The sequence below is a fragment of the Toxoplasma gondii genome, chromosome IX (assembly GCF_000006565.2).
Source record: "Toxoplasma gondii ME49 chromosome IX, whole genome shotgun sequence".
NCBI lineage: Eukaryota > Apicomplexa > Conoidasida > Eucoccidiorida > Sarcocystidae > Toxoplasma > Toxoplasma gondii.
In genome coordinates, this window is record NC_031477.1 from 1,216,852 (window position 1) to 1,236,296 (window position 19,445).

Below are 19,445 nucleotides of genomic sequence, written 5' to 3' on the forward strand. Positions count from 1 at the left end.
TGTTTTCTTCCCCTTGAATGTGCTAACTTATATAGGGACTCAGCACTATTTCCGCCCTCCACACACACTAGGCGCAAATAACAAGGTTATTGTGTTTCGGGTGTATTTCAATCTTGCGTTGACTGTTTTCTAGTCAAGATGGCGTCGGCGCCGTTCCGCGTTGTTTGCCTGGCTGTTCTCATGGCCTCTATCCGACACTGCGCCACCTCTGAGATAAGTGACACTTTGATAAAGACGGATTTCTCGATCACAATCCCCAAAGAGGGACTTCAGGCGAACGTTGAGAAAATCTTTCACCTCGGGCCATCTCAGACTCTAGGTGTGTTCGACTTCTCCAACAGTGCGAGTTACTTGCCGGCAAGCCCCGCCACCGAGACCGGAAAAAGGTCGTCGGATCAGGTCGGCAGCAGTGCTTTTGCGTTTGAGAACGGTAAGTGCAACTTCGACAGAGTCATCGGGTACAACCAACTCTTCCCCGGATACGAGACACCCCTGCGGGTTCGTGCTTCCTCTTCAGCGAACTCGGACGGGGTCGATTCGACACAGGTGACGACGTACATGTTTACGAATCCTCCAGAAGAGAAGTTGTATGGAAGGGTTAGTTTTTGTGTTCGCTTCAAAACAGTTAGACCGCCTACAGGCTCGGAGGGAAGTTCGACGTCAACCACGAAGCCGACCACTGTAGCGCCTCAACTGGAAACTGAAGAGCCGGCGGAACAACATGAGGCGGAGGGCGAGAGCACAGACCCGGTGACGCCTGGTAGCACACCTACACCACCCTCTGCCGAGCCCGAGCAAGAGGGGAACCAAGCGGATGGAGGCGCCGACACCCACCGCCCAGGAAACGGCGGGACCGGCCAAGAGTCTCCAGACGGCGAAGATCATGAGAACCCTGCCGCCGGCAAACCCCAACCTGAAGTTGAATCACAACACAAACAGCAGAATGATGTTGTCGAAGACCTGCAGAATGCGGACAACAGCTCCCAAACGTCGCCCTCTGGCGGTAGCAGTTCAGGTAATCCACACGGCAATGTCGAGATTCCAGGCACACCTGGATCCGGAGTCGTGAGAGGAGAAGCTTCAGAGCAACACGATCATGGAGATTCCAGATTGCAAACAGACAAAGAGACTCTGGGAAACGACAAGGGATCGCTCGAGGCCGAGGAACCTTCCGCAGCTGTGTCACCAGTTCCCACTGAGGCTGATGTTCATCATGGTGATAACGTACACTCGCGAAGGCTGGCAGAACAAGACGAGACAGAAGACACCGTCTATTTAACGGTTGTACTGCACTCTGCTGCTCGGTCCTTCACCACTGTCACGGCTTTACTCTTGGCTGCTTTGTCTGTCATGGCAACTGCCCTGCTGGATGCCTTTTAGGTGGGGGGATCTGCAGTGTCGGGTCGGTGTGCGCGGCTCCTGACGGACAGAAAACACACGTGAAACAACGGAGACAGGTTTCGAAACGGACGAAGGGAATGGACTGGCAATTCCTTCGTGGAGCCTTCGACTACCCTTTGTTACAACTTACAAGAAACCCTCTCTTCAGCGAATTTAGAGATCGGAGTAGGATTTTGTTCAGAGATACGGTCTCGAAACGACCCTCGTGTTTATCTCTTTGTATCGAAGGAATGGAGGACTCCTAGCAATTCAGAAAGCATTGAGAATTTGTGTAATTCATTGCTGTGGATGGCTCGAGTGACGAGATTGAAATATCCCAGCGTGAGGTTGTGTCAGAGCTTCCAAACACCAATTCCTACTTCGGCGAGCACCCCCGAGGAAAAACAAGCCACCTCGACAGCTACTCTGAGGGAACCGATCTTCACTATTCGCCGTCGAGAAGAATACAAGACTGCGAAAGGGACTATCTTGTTGTTAACCTGATTACGAAACCATAAAGTACTTGAAAGCATTTAAAGTTGCTTTGAATAAATTTTCTCTAGTAATTCCTACCGTCACATCTTTTGTATTTCCCTCGACACTTCGGCTTCCGCTGCTTCAGTGAAACAGGGACGACGGTACATCTCTGTTTAAAAGCTGCGCTTTTTCAGTCATCCTCTCCACCAAACCTACTTCGTCTCTTTGCAAATACCCACAGACTTTTTCGCATCGTTTGTCCACTTCCTCCTCAGTCTCTCGCCCCCATTTTCTTCTCAGCGACTTCCCTACAGAACACTTCCGTCACACACGCGACCAGTTGAGCAGCTGAGCCTTCCGTCATTCTCTCCAGTGTGAAGCGATTTTGCGGCAAACAGATTGGCGTCACCGCAGTGATCGAAAAGCTTTCCTGAGTCGCTCCTCAGACTTGGTTGTGTCGGCATAACCCTGTCGTCTCATGTACACCAGTGTGCCCTTTGCTTCGCAGACGCATTTAACATGTACCTATATCAGATGTATGTGATCTCCCGCTACACTGAGCAAGGCCATCATCGAGATGCCGTCTGTGTTCGCCAGGCGACTTTTGTTTACAACACAAGAAACAACTTGCCTGGGCGACTTAACAGAGCAATCTGTCCGTGCTTCCATTGTGGTCAGCACCGCTGCACTGACGATGGCAATTTCTGAGACAGATTACATCGACTGCCATTGCATGCGCCAACTCCTGTACGCCCGCGATGATCGGCACTACTCCGAATATTTGTCGCGTTAGCTACGGTTCTCGATTCGCGCATTCAGATTTCCAGTTCCGACTCCTCTGCGTAGCTGCTGCAAGAACAGCCCCTGTGTGCGGTAACCCTAGGCCTTTTTGTTCGACGTCTGTCAAAATGTCGTCGAATCCATTCGAACACAAGGTTGTGCGGTGCATCATCCTGGTGCATTTATTCACATCTACGTAAATAACACAAGTCATTCTTTGCATACACCTGACCAGGTGAAGCATGCAAAATACAGACATGTGCATGCCAGCCTGTCTATGAACATGCGTCCAGAACAGAAATACGCTCCGGTCGCAGGGAAACGAAATACCTTCTGTCTTGTTCTATCGTTCTCCCTTCCTCTTCCTCTCACCGCCTCTGCGTTTTCTCTCTCTACTCTTCATTTGTTTTGACCTCCGGACTGGCCCCGAGTGCACTCGACGTATGTTGCGCGGTCTGCCCTGCGTCGCGAGTTCACAGCCAGGAGAGAACGGCCTTGATTTTGTCGAGGACCGCGTCTGGGACCCTCTGTCTGATTTCTTCTCCTGAGAAGATGCGCAGCATGTCGTTGCCGCAGTACGCTGTGCAGAACGTTTTCTGCAGGATGCCAACGACCGAGAGAGGCTCCGCCCTCAGCGCGGAGAGGAATCCCTCGTTTCGTTTCGAAAACAGCGCTTTGGAGAACAAGTGCAGGCCATGGAAAGGTCCTGATTTTCCGAGAATCTGCAGCTCGAGAAAGCCCTCGGCACTTCGCTCCTCTGTCCAGAAAATGTCGCTCTCCAGAACTGGAAAGCGGCCTCGCTGTGGCCCAGGCTGAAGCGGCTCGAATGAGAGACTCCCAAACAGCCACAGCGGCCGCACAAATGGCCCTACAGCCGCTTCTTCTTGTTGTTCTTTTCCATCGCCCGCGTCTCCTTCGCGACTCTCTCCGACCTCCAAGGACGTCGGAGACGCAGCGCCGGGGAGGCGCCGAGGTTTCGGCGGCGAATTCGCGAAGCGCAAGACGTACCAAGTCTCTTCGCTTTGGTGCAGAGGTTTCCGCCTTCTCTGAGCCTTTGCGCCCTCCGTACGCTCTTGAGCTTCGGCCTCCTCGCGCTCGCGCTCCTGCCAGACGCCTGCGACTCCCGCCGTGACCCACCGGCGGTAGAAGACGGCGCGGAAGGCGAGAGGCCCCAGGAGCCCCCACTTGCCGACGGCGAGGCGGCCGACAGAGGCGGCGGCGAGATGTCGGTCGATGTAGTGCAGGAGGTCTCGGAGGAACAGGTGACTCTTCTTCTTGAATTTGAAGACGGAGTTCGTCAACTCGCACGGCCGAAACGCCGTCCGGTCTCGGCTGCGCTGCCTCGCCCACGCTTTCTGCGCCGCCTTGGCCGCGGCCTGCGTATCGTCCCGCGGTGGGCGAAGGCCTGCTTCGTCGCGCTCGAAATTTGGGTTTTCGCAGACCAGAAAGGACGGCAGAGAGGCAAAGGACCGCAGGGTCAGGACGTCGACGTCAAGGTACAAACCGCCTTCCTTGTAGAGAAAAAGCACCCGCAAAATGTCCGACACCGTCGCCTGCCGGGCACGCCGAAGGAGCCCAAACAACGCGCTGTTGTCCGCCAACGAAGACACCCGAAGCGACGACGCACGCGCAGCCAGGGGCGTATCTGGGGAACACCAAGAAGAAAAAGTGGGGCAGCGGACAGGGAGACGCAGAAAAACAAGTGAAATGAACTCTACGAAGAGAAGAAAACGAGACGAGACGGAGGGCGAGATGTCCATCTCAAGAACAAAAAAACTCGTACTAAAGAACATGCTATGTGAAGTGGACACACCGCCAGTTAGAGAAAGCATGCTTCGGTAACTGGAGCAAGCAAGTGATTCCATGAAGAGCCGATGTACATGCGTAGATCTACACATTTGATGTCTTTACTCTAGATAGGGCGATAGGCATGCGAGAGAGGAGATGTCACACCTCCTCTTTACACACAGATGTTTAGAAAACGGTACATATTGACTGCTTGGAAGAAGATCTGGAAGCAAAGTCTTCTCTGGCCCCGCATCCAAGGCCGCAACTGCTCCATGGGAGGGCGGCTGAAACGTCGCGTGAGGACGTTCTCTCAAGAAAAACTCTTCCACTCCGTTCTTGGAAGAGGACCCCCCCTCACCCAGAGAAACAGCTGTTTTTTTCGCAGTCCGTCCACGCAAGACGGCGACGAGAGATTCCTGAAACCCAGAAGACTCACCGACGAGGTACGGCTTCAAGGTGACATGCTGGACGTACTGCAGGTCGTAGCCTTTCCGCCAAAAAAGTTGAAGCTGAGAGAGGTGAAGCCCCCGCACACTCTCGATTCGTCGCCGCATGGCGTCGCTCTTGCGCCTCCTCCACGACGCAAAGAAGGTCCCACCCCCCATGTTTTCCTTGCCCTTCGACCCTGTCTCCGAGCTCGCGCCCGCGTCCTGGTTCCGAGGCGAGACGGAGCCGGCGGCCTCTCCGCTGTCCCAGAGGAAATCGTCTTCGTCTGGTGTAGGGAAAACCACATGGAGTCTCAGTGTGCTGCGGGGGGCAGAGGCGAAGAAACTGTCGATCGACCATAACTCTTTCGCTGTCAGCGGCTCTGTTCCTCCCCAGTACATGTGCGCAACGAATCTCTCTTCCCCTAAATGGCTACGAAAGGAAGAAGGAGAGGGAGAGGAAGAAGAAGAAGAGGGAGAAGAAGACGGCGTACGTAGGCGGATGGGCAGAGAAGAGCAGCCGTCGTAGAGAGAGACGCGGCCGCTGCATGCGTCTTCAGGCGAGGGAGGTGAAGGACGTTGTTGGCTTGCCGTGCGGCTTTCGCGTTGACCGGCTAGACTTCCTTCTCTCTCAGCGTCTTCTCTTTCCTCGGATACCGGAGACGCGAGAGCGCTCAACAGCGAAACGAAGCGGACGCCGTACTCGCGGTCCACACTCACACAGACATGTCGGCGCAGATCCGCCTCTGTGTAGGCTCCGAAACGAGACGCGGAGATCGGAGTTTTCCCCGAGGCGACGACTCGCCAGTTCGGCAGGAACAACGACGCGCTCGGGCGCCTCCTCGCCCCTCCCGCCGAAGTGTCTCCGCTCCCTTCCGGCTCGCCGCGCTTGTCTGCGGCTCCAGCGTGCAGCGCTGCCCGCTCCAGAGTCCAGGGCGCCTTGGCGTCGAGCTGAGAAGACGCGCGCTTCTTTACTCTCTCGAGGAGTGAGCGGAACATCTCGTTGCTTTCGAGGGCGTCCACGCCTGCAGAAGAGCTGCCTTCCAGGATTGACAGCAGCGACGCAGCGAGAGACGCGTCTCCACCGACCTGAGAGTCGTCTGACGGAACAGCGATCAGTTCAACGCAAGTCAGAGGCGACGCGGCAGCCCTCTCCCTCGCAAGCGCCTGAGCCTCTTCGCTCTCTTCTGATTCCACAAAGGAAGGACTCGCGGCTGAGGGACGAGCAGCAGAAGAAGTGGAGGGCAAAGGACTGGAGAGAGAAGACAGGCCGTCGGAGCGAGGCGCGGCGGAAGGCGCGGCGCGAGAGGGACTGGAGAAGAAGGCAGGGTGGAAGGCGGCGTCGTCGGAGGCGAGGAGAAGCAAGGACGGCGCGGCGATCCTGGCAAAGTTCTCAACCGAGACCGGGATAGAAGAGAGAGTTGCAAGGCGTCTCAGTGACTGAACACCCGCGTCTTCTTCCTCCTCTTCCTCACTGAAGAACGAAAAGGAAGAGAAGAGCGAGGAGCGGGCAGAGGCGCCGTCGGGGACGTCGGCTCTCAGCCGGACGAGGCAGAAGAAGGAAGAGACGATGGTGTAGACGATCACCAAGACGAACAGAGACAAGACGACCTGAGAGAAGACGCGCCTGCCCCGCATCGCTGAACGCTCCTCGAAACGCTGGCAATCATGTCCGCCAGTCTCTGCAGAGACAACATTCGTAAACTGGGAGAGAAAGGAGCGGTGCGCATGCTCAGGCTTGAGCGAGGAGTCCCGCTGTCGCAGGCGAATCGCGTCGCCTTCAGACGAGAAACGCGAGCATGCGACGTTCAGGAGAGCTCCGTCTTCTCCGTCGTCCGGTTCTGGATCGGAGGAGCGCTCCAAGGCACACAGAGAGGGAGAAGACACAGGAGACGAACGAGAAGCTGAGGGAGACGCCTGCAAGTCGAGGGAAATACGATTTTGAGAGCCAACCGAAGAAGTAGACGTCTTCCTGGTGGTCCCCGGCGGACCTCGCCGAGCGTCCGCCATCATCTCCGACGCCCCGCCGACGCTGCAGACAGATGGAACAACGCCTGAGAGCACGACATAAAGATCGGAGGAAGAGAGACAGAAGAGGCAAAGAGAGCAAGATGGAGAAGAGAAAACGAGACACAAGGGAAGACGGGGGAACACAAGCCGGCGAGAAAAAGAGAGACACAATGGGAGCGGAGAGAGGAAGAGAGTCGAGACAAAAAGAGGTAGTGTGAGCATGGAGGGGGCCGAGCAAGGGAAGAAGTCACGTGAGAGAGAACAAACCCCATGATATTTTGTGTAGTTTTGAAGGATTTTCTGAAGGAACCGTTTCATGGAGATTTACCTGTGATGGAGACTCCACTGGCAAGGCAGAAAAAGCCTGGCATCCAGCTGTGCGCCATCCAGCGTGTGTGAAAAACGCGCTTTTGGACGCGAGACGACGGCTCTCGTCGCCGAAAGAGACAGACTTTCTGCGAGATGGAGGAAAGAAAGACTTTCCTTAAACGCCAACTTCGTCCCGGTCACGCTCCCTTGAAATCAGGATTTTCGCTGCCCTCCGAAACCTCAAAAAGACAAGACAAGGTCGAGACAAGGTCGAGAAGGGGGTGCGTGATGGTGGAACGCAACTGCGAGCTCGCCTTTTCTCGCGGCGAGAGGACGCCTCCCTGAAACTGTCTCTTTCTCCTTTTTAACATTGTCTTCTCTTTTTTTCTTTCGAATCGAAGGCGTGTGTCTTCCTTCTCACTTCTCATGACGCATGCACATGTGAAGTTTTTACGAATTCGTCTCTGTGTCGTTGCTGAAGGCTTCTTCTGGTGCTCCGTAAGCTACGCTTGCGCTGTCCAGCGATCTTCGCAGACGTTTTCTTGCTTCCCGTTTTGAACTTTCTGCTTCGCCTCTCTGCTCACTCTCTCTTACGCAAACAAGACCAAGAGCAGCTTCTGCACCACGGACAAGCGAGAGAAGCGAGAAAAGCGGCGCTCCCTTCTGCTGTTAAAGGTCGCAGAGAGACCTTCACCGAGAGGAAAAACCGCGGGGCTGAAGGGGAGGCGGCGGAGGGAAAGAGAAAGAAGACTTGGGAGTTCGGAGGAATTAGGTGACTGAAATCGATGGAAACAGAGCGAAAAACTGTGAAAGAGGAGGAAAGAGCGAGAAGTGTGTCTATTCCGGTTTTTCTCTGTTTCTCCCTCTCTCTTCCACTTGTCTTCCCTCTCGGGGAGACGACTTTCCGGCATCCTGAAGGCAGCCAAGGAAAGATGGAACGAGCAGGACGCAAAAGATCCTTTCTTCTCCTCGTGTAACTCCCGTCTCTCTCTCTTGAACTCTTCTCTCAAGGAGAGACCTTTGCCGCTTTCCATGTCTTGAACAGCGAGCGGAGCGTCTCTCCTTGCCTTTTGTTAAAAAACGACTTCTTCATTCTTCCTCTCTTCGTTCCCCAGCAGTCTCGACGAAAAATACCAGTCCTCCCTTTGTCCTCCGTCCATCGTCCTCTCTGGATTTCAGTACCCGCACATGTATCTGCATATACATATATATATATATATATGCCTATATATACATATATTTACATGTATACATACATAAATATATATATATATATGCATGTGTGTACATATTAGAGATGTATATAGGTGTCTGTGAAGGCGTAGCACCTGTTGTTTGCGTTGGTTTTTGTCACAGCCTCGTTCTTCTTCCAAGCCTTTGACTTGGCATCTGCTGTTCTTTCTTTCTTCTTAAAGCCGCCGTCTGACGCGTAGAACACTGTCGCTTTCCTCTTCTCTCGCTCTTCTCGTACTTTCTCTTCATCCAAGTGTCTGGCTGTCCTTTTTCTTCCGCTCTCTCTCTCTTCTCCGTTCGTTTCCTCCCCTCCTGCCGCATTTGTCTTGTTCCTCACACACTCCCTTTGTTCGTCTCCCGTCTTGTCTTCGTCCTTCTTCGCTTCGCTCTTTTTTTCCGCGCCTCGCGTCGTACCCGCGTAGGTCCCTGCTTCCTCCGAAGCGCGTGAGTTCGAGGGAGAGGCGGCGCCTGCAGCCTAAAACGCGTCTAGCGAGAGCTGGAGGAGAGCAGTTTTTTTTTCAGCGACGTCCAGACCGGGGAGATGATCTCGCCAGTCTCATCTCTGAGGAGCGGCGTGGAAAGAGAGATGCGACAGAGGCGGAGAGATCAAGGTTCGTCTCTCCTTCGAGAGAAACAGAGGAGAGCCAGTGACAAGTGATTTTGATTTGAAAGAGAGCGACAAAGGGCAGAAGACAGCAGGAGAGCATCCGACATCGCTGTCGCGAATCTCTCCTTCACTTCCTCGTTTCCTTGTCTTTTGCTTTTCTCCTTTCCTCGTTTTCGACGTTCTCGCTCTCTCTGCTTTTCTCCGCTCCTCTCCCCTGTTGTCGGTTGCTGGCCTTGAACGCTAAACGTCTTTCCGGAAGAACGCTGTCTTCCTGCCTGACTGCTTTTTCTTCCTTCTGTCCATTTCTTTCTTCCCCTCTCCTTTTTCCTTTTTTTTTGTTTCGAAAATGCATGTGAATCCCCGAGTCTTCCGGGGGTTCTCGACCCTGCGGCACCGTCTGCATACGCAATCGAGCAAGAAGAGCATCTGTTCTTCGCTCTTCGCCAGCGTCTCCAAGTGGCTTCTCGGCGGACCGCATGGCCGCGGGAGACAGTGCGCCTTGTTGCTGCTTCTCCTCGTTGCGCTGGGGACTGCTTCGATCACCTTCTTCTTCCACTCGTACTACCTCGCGCGCGTCCACGAGCTTGAGCAAGCGCTGGCTCGAGCGAAAACGCAAGCCGCCGCAGGACAAGACAGCGAATCTGCTTCTCTCGCCGGCCTCGGCGCCTCCCTGCAGAGCGAGAGGGGGGTGTCGAGAGGCGAACAGACGCCTGGGCAGGGCGAGGAGACGCTCCGCAATGCAACCCACAGCTCTGAGGAGACGGAGCGACAAGCGGAGACGAAGGAGACACAGAAAGTCGGCTCTCCGCTGCCGTCCTGGTGGAAGCGAAGACCGGCGACAGGTCACTCAGGTACAGAGGCGACGTTTTGACGAAACCAAATGTCTCTTTAGAGGATTCTTCTTTGGATCCCCCAGACGCGTTTCTCCCTGTGGTACTGCAGAGGGGATGCTTGGGATTCACTTGTCTCCAAACACCCAGTCTGCACGACGCCTTCAATATATCTGAACATGTGGATGTCTAGTCAAGCCCGTTCACGCTCACACACTTCTCAATCATACATATATATATATATACATATACATACATACATATATACATACATATACATACATACATACATATACATACATATATATACATATATATATACATATATATATATATACATATATATATATATATACATATACATACATACATATATACATACATATACATACATACATATACATACATATATATACATATATATATATATATACATATATATATATACATATATATATATATATATATATATATGTGGATAGATAGATCTATTTTTTTTTGAGTTCTCCGGGTGGTGGGTGTGAAGTTCTTTGTCTCGTGGACAGCTGTGTTTCTGGGTCTGTGCAGTACGGAACGAGACAGCAAGTGTGAGAGGCCGACCGTGAAGTCGGAGTGGAGAGACGACGCGTTTTTCCCTGCCTTGAAGCTTCCGGGAACAGTCGAGAGATGGGAGACACACAGTTTTCCTCTCCGTCAGTCGGAGAGTCGAAGTTAGGTGAAAAACCTCCACACATTCTTGGGTCTGTCTGGTCGTCGAGTTTCCTCTTCCTGCAGTCTCAGGAGGCGTCTGGGATGCGAGCGTCTCTCTGTCTTTGTTCGACCTGAAAGAACAAATCCGCGCGAGCTCAGCTGCTGGAAATCCTGGAGAGAAGACGCTGGTAACCCACGGCCTCGGCATCGTTCTTCTTCTCCCCAGCTCTCCGGCGCTCTCCTCCTCTGCGGGCCGGACCCTGCAAGTAAGACGTCTGGGAGTCTCAATCCAAAAACGTTTAACTCTCACAAGGCTTTCTACCTCCGTCATACGTCGCGGTGGCTCTTCGGTGTGCCGACTCTTTCATCTCTTCTCTTCCTCAGTTTCTCTTTCCGTCTCCAGAGCCATCGATGGGCGCACACCCTTGTGTGCATTCCTATGCAGATGCACAAATACACATGCATATATGCATAGACATACATATATATATATATATATATATATTTATATTTATATATACATATAGATAGATTTGTATACAAATATATTTTCATATGAATACGAATATGTGCACATGAACAGACATGATTGTTTCGCTGTCTCTCGATATGTGTATGTGTAGCGGGTCTCTTGAAGATTCGCTCACTGTTTGAATCGTAGGAAAAAGGACTGTCTCTCTTTTTTCCTCGCAGGATCTCCTTTCGCTGCGCAACGCCTTTCCTGGGAAGAAACTATTTCCGGTCATCATTTCTCAGGTACTGTTTGCTACTTTCTTTTCCTGCGCGGTGTATCCCCTACTCTGTCCCCATCTTTCTGCGGTGTGCTTGCTGCTCTTGTGGCGTCCTTTTTTGCCTTGTGTTCTTCTCGCTGCCTTTGCCTTTTGTCTCTTCGCGAGGCTCAGCGTCTCTTGCGGGGACGGTGTTTTTCTCGGTCGCCCCTCTTTGTCCCTCCAGGCGTATCTCTGGGTCTTCTCTCTTGCCGCAGTCTTTGTTTCCCCTTTCCTCAAAAAGAAACTCTTTGCATGCGCGTTCCTCAGTGCCGTCCTTGTGTGACACTCTCCCGTCTGTTCTCCATCCCGATTTTTTTCAGCTTTCCTTTTTTCTTGGTTTTCCAGCCTGGCAGCAGCGTCTGGCAAGCAAGCGCCGTGGCGCCGTTCCGCGTAGGGTCCAGCGCGGCGTATCACATGCAATTCGATTCGAAGAAACGTCCTCTTTCTCGTTCGCCTTCTTTTGAGAAAAGTCAGGCGGACCCAGAGCGTGACTCGGCCTCCTCGCAGTACGTCCGGTTCTCCAGTCTGCAGATCTTTTTTCCTCTTTTCTCCTTTTTTTCATGACGTTTCGACCGCGGGCAAAGGCCTTCCATTCGCGCTATTTCCCGACGCAGCGCTGCTCAGAGAGGAGACGAAGGACAGACTGAAGCTGGAGAACGAGGCTAGCGACGGCAGAAACATTGGTGCACTGTTTTTCTTCTTGTGTCTTTTTCCATGTGAATGTTTCTTTTATCGCCGTCGCCGATACACACGAGGCAGACTGTGTGGCTTCTTTCCTTTTTCCTTGCTTCTCACCGTTTTGTCTCTCCTTTTTTCTCTGTCTCCTTTCCCTTTCCTCGTTTTCCTCGTCCTGCCCCCCCCCCCCGCGCGTCCTTTGTTCCCTCTCTTCTTCTCTGTCGAGCGCTCGTCTTTTCCTCCTCCTGTCCTCCTCACGCGCCTCGCCTCTCTCCGCTTGCTTCGCTTTCTCTTCTTCTCAGGAGAGAGACGGACAGGAGTCATCTGCTCTGGGCGGGGAGGCAGGTGTTCGACGAACTGGGCCTCCCCTTCGCCATTTTCCTCGACGCAGATCTCGAGGTGCGTTTGCGTGGAACTCAAGAAAAGTTTCCGGAAACCACAGGCAGGACAGAGAAGACGAGTGTGAAGGGTAAACGGCAGAAGAGGTCTCCGAGGAAAGCTGCGGAACAGGGAGGAGTTTCGAGAGAAAGGCCTTTCTCTCTTCGCTTCTTCGTCTCATGGGGCACACAAGCGAAAAGCGCCTCGACGCCCTGCCCGAGAGCGAGCAAGGAGAAAAGCCGGTTCGAGAATTGAGCAAGTCGTTTTGGACCAAATTCGTATCGACATTCTTTTCCATTTTTCTGCTCGTCTCGCCCACACCCCAGTCCAGCGGTCTGTGTCGATTTTTCTCCGTTTTTTTCAGGTCTCCCCGGATTTCTTCAGCTTCCTCGAAAAGGCAGTCGACGTCCTCGCGGCCGAAGAAGGTCCCGGCTGTGCGTCTCCGTTCTCCGCCCTCAGGTGAGTTAGACGGAATAATAGTTCTCGAAACGTCTCGACATCTTTCCAAGAATGTACTAAAACTTCTTTAGCATCTTCAAAAATTCCAAATCTCTATTCTGCTCTGCCGCCATACAAGAGGTCGCCAAGAATCTGCGCCGCCTGAAGCAGTCACGAGTCCTGTAAACGCAAAAAGGAAATGCGACGTTGTGTTTTTCTTGGTTTTTGTGTCTCCTCTTTGCGCGATACTCTTCTCTCGCCCCTCGCGTTCTCTCTAAGTCTCTCTCTTTCACACACTTTACCTCATCTCCTGTTGTTCTTTCTCTCTTGTTCTCTCTCTCTCTGTCTGATCTCCGCTTCCGACTCCCATCTGAGCCTTTGTCTGTTTATACGCTCGTTTATATGGGCTTTGTGTCTGCGCTGTCTCCTTGCTAGTGTTTCTGCTTCTCCCGGCACTGGAGCCCAACTGGCAGCGCTGCAGGCGCGCCTGTGGCGTTCGTCCTCTTTGCCCCCGTTCGCTCTCCTTCTCTCGCGTTCTGCATTCTCCTGGTTTGAGCAATCGAAGAAGGAAGAAGATCAACCAGCCAGGGGAGAGGGAGAGAAGAAGCCGGAAGTGAGTTTCCAGGTCCGTCTCCGTCCCCTTCTGCCTGCAGGCCTAGAGATCCACTCTGCATAGGCACTGTCTCCTTGTGTTCTACACACTCCTCGACAGACAGAATCACCCTGTTGCTTTCCTCCAAAGGCAGAAAACAGTGTGACATCACGCCCCCTCCAGAGACCAAGAGATATTCATCCAGCCTTACCTCTTCATTCATCTATAAATATATACATATACAGATATATGTATTCATATATATATATATATATATATACATAGTTTAGTACTTTTTTGTATACATATATATATATATATACATGTCTGCATATCTGTATATATAAGTATACACATGCATACATGCATATTTATATGTATATATACGTATATATATATATATATATATTTATGTCCGTGTGTGTCTATGGAGGCAAACGTTTGTATCGTGAGACTGGCATCGTCTCCATGTCTGAGATTTCCTGATGTTGCGTACGCTGTGTCGACATCCCAATCTGCCTGGAGCAAAGGTCGAGAGGCGTAGTTGTCAAAACGCATTCGCAGCGTTGGTTCGGTCTACAGAAGATAGAGAAGAAGCGCACAGCTCAGTAGCAGGGAGGAGTAACTACCTGGATGCAGAAAAGTAGATCGAGAAGGATTGGCGCAGAGAGATGCAGATGGATAGATGCACGCGTCTGTTTCGAGTTGGGGGGAGAGTAGGATGCACGCGTCTGTTTCGAGTTGGGGGGAGAGTAGGATGCACGCGTCTGTCCTTTTTTCACTCTTGCTTTCTGCATTGCAGTCCTTTTCATGCCTGGTTCCGGTGTTGCCCCGATGCCGGAAAAGCTCCAGTTCCCTGGGCGTTTCGAGCGAATGGAGGTGAGACGCAAAAGATTTCGAAACGCTTTGTCTTTTCTCTCCAGACGCGTTGCTGGTGCTTCCTCGCTCCTCAACTGCATGCATATTTTTGTGTAGAGAACTTTTTCCATCTTCGTAGACATGCGTTTCGTGTGTGAAAAAAGACGAGAAATCGAGCACAGGAGAAGCGAGTTAAATTTCTTGTTGGCGAGCGACCGGCCTGTCACGGGGGTCGTTCCAGAAGGAACAGCAGAGTCCTTTCTGGAATGTCGGAAGCTGCTCTTCGTTAGAAGTCAGATATACACATGCAACAGTGATGAGAAGCGCCTGAGTCGCAGGTGAGAGCTCCCGCGAGAGAGACGAAACACCCGGCTTTCGTCTGCCTCTGGGGATTTGAGATGAAGAGGTCCCTGGCCGTTGCGAGAGCTCGTTCCAAGTTTGGAAGCGACATAAGTTTCTCAAGTCTTGCAGGAGTTTTCTTGAGGGCGTCTGTGGGTTTCGTTCTCGAACAAGAGCGCTGAATTTTTGAACAGGTTTTCCAGTTGTCCGCTGTGCCATTCTTGTCGGGCCGTCCATGCAGACCTCTCTTGGCGCGGCATCGGTTCAGCAAAGAGTTTTTCGAATGGCAAAAACCTGAAACAAAGGAGGAAGAACAGGGAGGAGTGCAGCACGGCGACCATTCCTCTTGGGCGTCTCCCGCTTTCCAGGAAGCGGCGTTCGAGAAGGAACTTGAGGTGCGTTCGTTCCGAGGGCGTTCTCGCCAGTCAGAGAGTCTTTGACTTCTCCCATTTTGTGCGTTCTCATTTTATGCACATGCCTCGCCTCTCACCGACAGTAGCTCTCTCTCAATTTGGAGACAGGTATTTCTCCCTCCAGTCCTTGGCTGCTCTTCTAGATGGTACAGTGCTGCCGGAGGAAAGTCCTAGATGATTCTCTGAGTCGCTGTCCGTCCGTACATTCTCCTTGCTACTCGTTTCGATGTCTTCTCAGACTTCTTTGGAGAACGCCACTCCGATTGCGATTTCGGAAGTCGCATCCTTGCAGCCCAGCAACTCTTCCATTTTCCGGATCTTTTACCCGTCGGAGTCTGAGCTGCGTTACGCGCTTGGCATTCTCCTCGGCGAAACGCTTCCTTCCTTCTCCTCGTTTCCCCGGAGCCTTCTCTCCTCCGACTTCCAGGGTCTTCCTGGGATGTACAAGTGCGTCTTCCCGTAAACAGAGCGGAGGCATGCTCCTCGATGCCTTCTGCTTCCCTTCTCTGAGGCTCTGAGAACTTCCTAGTTCATCGTGTTCTTTGCGCATGCGCAGCCGCTTTTGACGAGGCCGTTGTGCTCACGAGTCCCGCTTCACACAACAGAGCGGTGGAGACTCCAGAGAATTCCTCGCGCGCTCTCAGTCCATGCCTACCTGTTTGTACCGAGAGGCTCAGGAGTTCACCTGCCCAGACAAATCGAGCGTACATACCCCAACATCCATATATATATATATATGTATGTATGAATATATTTGTATACATGTATAGAGATATATGGACACAGATGCATTTTGATGCATATGTTTTTGTGGAGTTCGGGTGTGCAGAAAAGGTTCCGTGTCTCCGCGCGTGTGTGTGTGCATATACGTTTTCAGTCTCTGTGGGGTCAAAGTGTAACTTGTTTCGGTTTTGCGTTGTTTCTCTTTCTGTTGTTTTTCAGGGGAGTAGTGTACGTTGAGTTGCCTGGGGTTCAGGTGTATCTCCATGGCGCATGGCCAGCGCGTTTTGCGGGGAAGTAGAAGAAGCTGCTTTCACGAGGAAAGAAACGGTTGCTGTGTCTCACCGGAGACGAGCAAGTCCCCTGTCTGAGAGCACGCACCCTGCATGCAGGACAGAAAAGGTTTACATGCTAAAGAGACCCCCCGTGGTCACATGTGTCATTTCATTTGTTTATCCGAGTTCTTTCTCTGGTTTCTTACTTGAATGCGTTTCTTTTCTTGGTCGCGGTTCCTTGTCTTTTCTGTCTCGCTCTGTTTTCGCCTCTCCCCGCAAAGGTCCTTTCACTTTGTCCGCCTGTTCTGCGGCCTCTGTTACTTTTGGTCTCACGCGCGATTTCGTTGTTTTTTCGTTCCTTTCTCGCCCAGTCTTCTCACGCACTTTGAATCATTTCGCTTGCGCACACGCCGGTGTTTGCCTGAAAGGTCGAAGAGCTCAGAAGGAGAGACATGCAAAAGGACTGCTGGCAGAGCGGAAGCTACGCTCGAGCTGTGGGCGTTCTTTCGGCATCTGCCGGCAAGCGCAGAGTAGCGGAGAAAGACCTCACCGACAGCGGAAACTCAGAAGGCCTCGCGCGAGCAGCCCAGGAACTCCGTTAGGGAAGAGCTGACAGGAGTTGATTTCTCTTCGATTGCGTCTCCGCTGTCTCCTGGGGTAACGCGTTCCCTGTTTGGGGACGCCAAGCAGTTGCGTAGCGCGGCGGCGGTACTTACGTCGAGACCACAGTTCGGGGGTATCGTTAAGCATCGCAGGAGTCGAAACCGAGCAAACAGTGTCAGAACTTGGATAGACGGGGAAACAAAGACTGCCAACACACAGTCCAGGAATCCAATTCGCAGTACATCCTTTCCAGAGAAGCTGACAAATCGTCCTGTCTCAGAGCCTAGGTGTCGACACAGGAGTCTACGAGTGCTTAGAGTTCTGTCACTTCGCGCATCGTGGTCGCCTGCGTCTCCCATCCTTCTGGATGAACGCAACGTTATAGCTCGCTTTTCCGGCATGTTCCTCGGGGAAAACGCTTCTCCGTTTGGAGATAAAAGCGCTCCTGACAGAAAAAAGGAAGTCTGCCTGCCAACACGACAGGGGAGTTCTAGAGTGCCTTCTGACGCTGCTAAGAACGATCGAGAGAAACAGAGACTCTTTTGATCGGAGTAGCGCAGGGGAACTCCGTCAAGATGCTGGTTATCGGTCAATTGATCTATGCAAACGAAGAGGAACTACATCGTCCAAGTGTCGGAGAAGGCTGTCTGAGCGAGTTGCCTGCGTGCGGGGACAACTCTGAATTCTTTGGGTGTAGCGTTCTCGAAAAAACGAATTAGATGGATGTCACCACCGAGCATTCAGAGTCTTGTGTCGGTAGAACGTCTGGGGAAAGTGTAGAAATCTGAAGAACGCTCTCCCGTGGCTAAACACATTCGACAACGAAAGGTTCCAGCACCGTGCGACTGAGAGAGTCGACTGAGAAAACGGTAGTTTTATGTACCATCTTTTGAAGAAAGAGAATTGAAGGTTTGCATGGTATTTCGGTTGGCAAGAACTCGCACAATTTCGTGGAGTTCTCTTGGAAAGAAGAATCTCAAAGTGAGATACGGTGTGGGGTTGAAAGGTCTTCCTATCTCAGACCGAGTTCGGAGGTAAACCGCAAGATCTGGGAAAGAATGACACCGGACAAAGCAAAAAAGTGTATGCCTGTCAATTTCGACTGTTTGACTCGTTTCTTGTTGCAGTCGCAGTGTCAGGTTGAGTCTCCCGCAGTTCGTCCCCATTTTCACCGGCAACAAGCCGAGAAAACCGGCACCTCCCTCCCACGGTTGAGGAGGCACCTCAGTTTACATACGTTTGCCCGGACGCGAGTCTCTGCGTGGAGGTGAAGAGCGGCTTCAAGGCTTGCTCTTGCTGGCTCTCTCCACTTTCTGTTCGCTCCTCCTTTTCCCCCTCGCCCTGCTTCGCAGCGAGTTTCTGCTGGTCCTTCTCCAGTCGAGCCGTGTACTCAGCAGCTTCATAGTAGTTGTAGTGAACACTGATTCCTGGCGCATACTGGTAGCCCGGGTGGAAGGGTACCTGAGGAATCGGTTTTGTCATGTGCCCGTACATCGCAGGCTGTGGCAGGTACACGCTGTTGGCCGGAGAAGACATTTCTGGGGATGCGGAAGACTCCTGTTGCCCGCGCCACCCTTGCTCAGCACACTGTTGCTCGTACATTTGCTGCATCTGCTCGTACTGCTGACGAAGTTGCTCTTGGTTCGGAGACGGTCCTTGCGGCGTTGGCTGCGCAACATGCTGCGCGGAGAGACTATCTTGGGGATGCCAGCTTCCCTGACAGCTCTCCTGGTCAGCGTACTGTTGCGGGTTGTAGTAGCCTTGCTGAGAGTTCCACGCGGTGGAGTCCGCGGCTTGCGGGTACGCGGACTGTGGAGGACAAGAAGGCATTGCCATGGTGAGGACGATTCTGGAAACAGCTAGTTCTGCGAGGCTCTGAGAACTGCAGGCAGTGTACGGTCCTGACCTTGCAAGACGCCCGGTGGGTGGTAGACGTGTAGCCGAGATATCTGCGCAGAAACGACGCTAGCAAGGGAAGGGTTCCCTTGGTGGCTTCAGGAAAATTCTCAGTTTCCCGCAGAACACTGCAAAAAGGCAGGTGCGAGAACGGAGTTCTTCGCAGCAGCGACTCTCTCACACAAACGCGCGGGGCTTGGTGGCGCCACGGGAATACCCACGGCGTGTCTTGTGGATATGGGGAAGCAACGTGGAGAGGAACTGTGTTCGGTGCGTAAAAGAACAAAGAGAAACGCTTCTTTTCGTCGGAAAAAAAGAAAGTTCGAGACAGTTTCAAGGTGAGATCTACCGCACAATCATCTACCTGTGCTCAGATCGGCCAGAAGACTCTCTCAAAAAAAGTCGCGGGAAGCTTCTGACCGGGAGACTTCACCCGCTGTTCCACGTAAAAGTGTGTGCTTTCGAACGCACAAAATTAACGCTAGACAGAGGGTTTCAAATCGGCGACACCCTCCAATGGAAAAGATTTGTTCTGAGACAAAACAACGGAGTCTTGTCTTGCCGCGTGGAGCATCCCGTGACTCAAGACCGCCAAGGTGGTCGGCTTGTTACTCGGACACCCGTTTTCGCGCTGCTCACGCAAGGGGCCCAGAAGAACTTCAGCGCAGAAAGCAGCGTTTCCCTTGTGGAGAAACGGACAACAAGCATCCAAGTTTGACAAGGAATTCTTGCGAAAAAGACAGGCGACCCGTAATTCGACTCAGGAAAACGCTTGCTTTGGCTAAATGTGAAAATGACAGCTCGACTCGACGACGTTTGCGTCGTGCAAGACAACGGCCTTCTTTCAGCCGTTCGACAATCGGTAATGTTTCTCAGTCGACGCACATGTTGTCTGCGACCTTCCCATTCTTTCGAAACCGCACTGTAGAGCAGATCGCTTGCAGACCGAGCTGAGATAG

General features: G+C 52.4%; 4 protein-coding genes across 4 annotated transcripts; 2 read left to right on the plus strand and 2 right to left on the minus strand.

Annotated features, from left to right (window-relative positions):
* The first annotated feature begins 31 nt into the window (after window positions 1–31).
* On the plus strand, window positions 32–1,482 carry TGME49_266330 (Toxoplasma gondii family A protein). Its single transcript, XM_002368681.2, has one exon. The coding sequence runs from the start codon at window positions 139–141 to the stop codon at window positions 1,378–1,380; it is 1,242 nt and encodes a 413-aa protein (XP_002368722.2). The 5' UTR covers window positions 32–138; the 3' UTR covers window positions 1,381–1,482.
* A 1,288-nt stretch (window positions 1,483–2,770) lies between these two features.
* TGME49_266320 (hypothetical protein) lies at window positions 2,771–8,356 on the minus strand. Its single transcript, XM_018781422.1, has 3 exons — window positions 7,189–8,356; window positions 4,862–6,904; window positions 2,771–4,282 (listed from the first exon to the last, which is right to left on the minus strand). Exons 1-3 carry the CDS (start codon window positions 7,244–7,246, stop codon window positions 3,111–3,113), a joined length of 3,273 nt encoding a protein of 1,090 aa, XP_018636279.1. The 5' UTR covers window positions 7,247–8,356; the 3' UTR covers window positions 2,771–3,110.
* Window positions 8,357–8,487: 131 nt separating this feature from the next.
* TGME49_266310 (Alpha-1,3-mannosyl-glycoprotein 2-beta-N-acetylglucosaminyltransferase) lies at window positions 8,488–16,392 on the plus strand. Its single transcript, XM_018781421.1, has 11 exons — window positions 8,488–9,860; window positions 10,614–10,795; window positions 11,223–11,285; window positions 11,645–11,805; window positions 12,277–12,373; window positions 12,717–12,811; window positions 13,226–13,403; window positions 14,185–14,261; window positions 14,821–14,974; window positions 15,231–15,439; window positions 15,935–16,392. Exons 1-11 carry the CDS (start codon window positions 9,356–9,358, stop codon window positions 16,011–16,013), a joined length of 1,800 nt encoding a protein of 599 aa, XP_018636280.1. The 5' UTR covers window positions 8,488–9,355; the 3' UTR covers window positions 16,014–16,392.
* An 891-nt stretch (window positions 16,393–17,283) lies between these two features.
* On the minus strand, window positions 17,284–19,020 carry TGME49_266300 (hypothetical protein). The gene is made up of 2 exons (XM_018781420.1): window positions 17,828–19,020; window positions 17,284–17,638 (listed from the first exon to the last, which is right to left on the minus strand). Exons 1-2 carry the CDS (start codon window positions 18,424–18,426, stop codon window positions 17,608–17,610), a joined length of 630 nt encoding a protein of 209 aa, XP_018636281.1. The 5' UTR covers window positions 18,427–19,020; the 3' UTR covers window positions 17,284–17,607.
* Window positions 19,021–19,445: the final 425 nt, after the last annotated feature.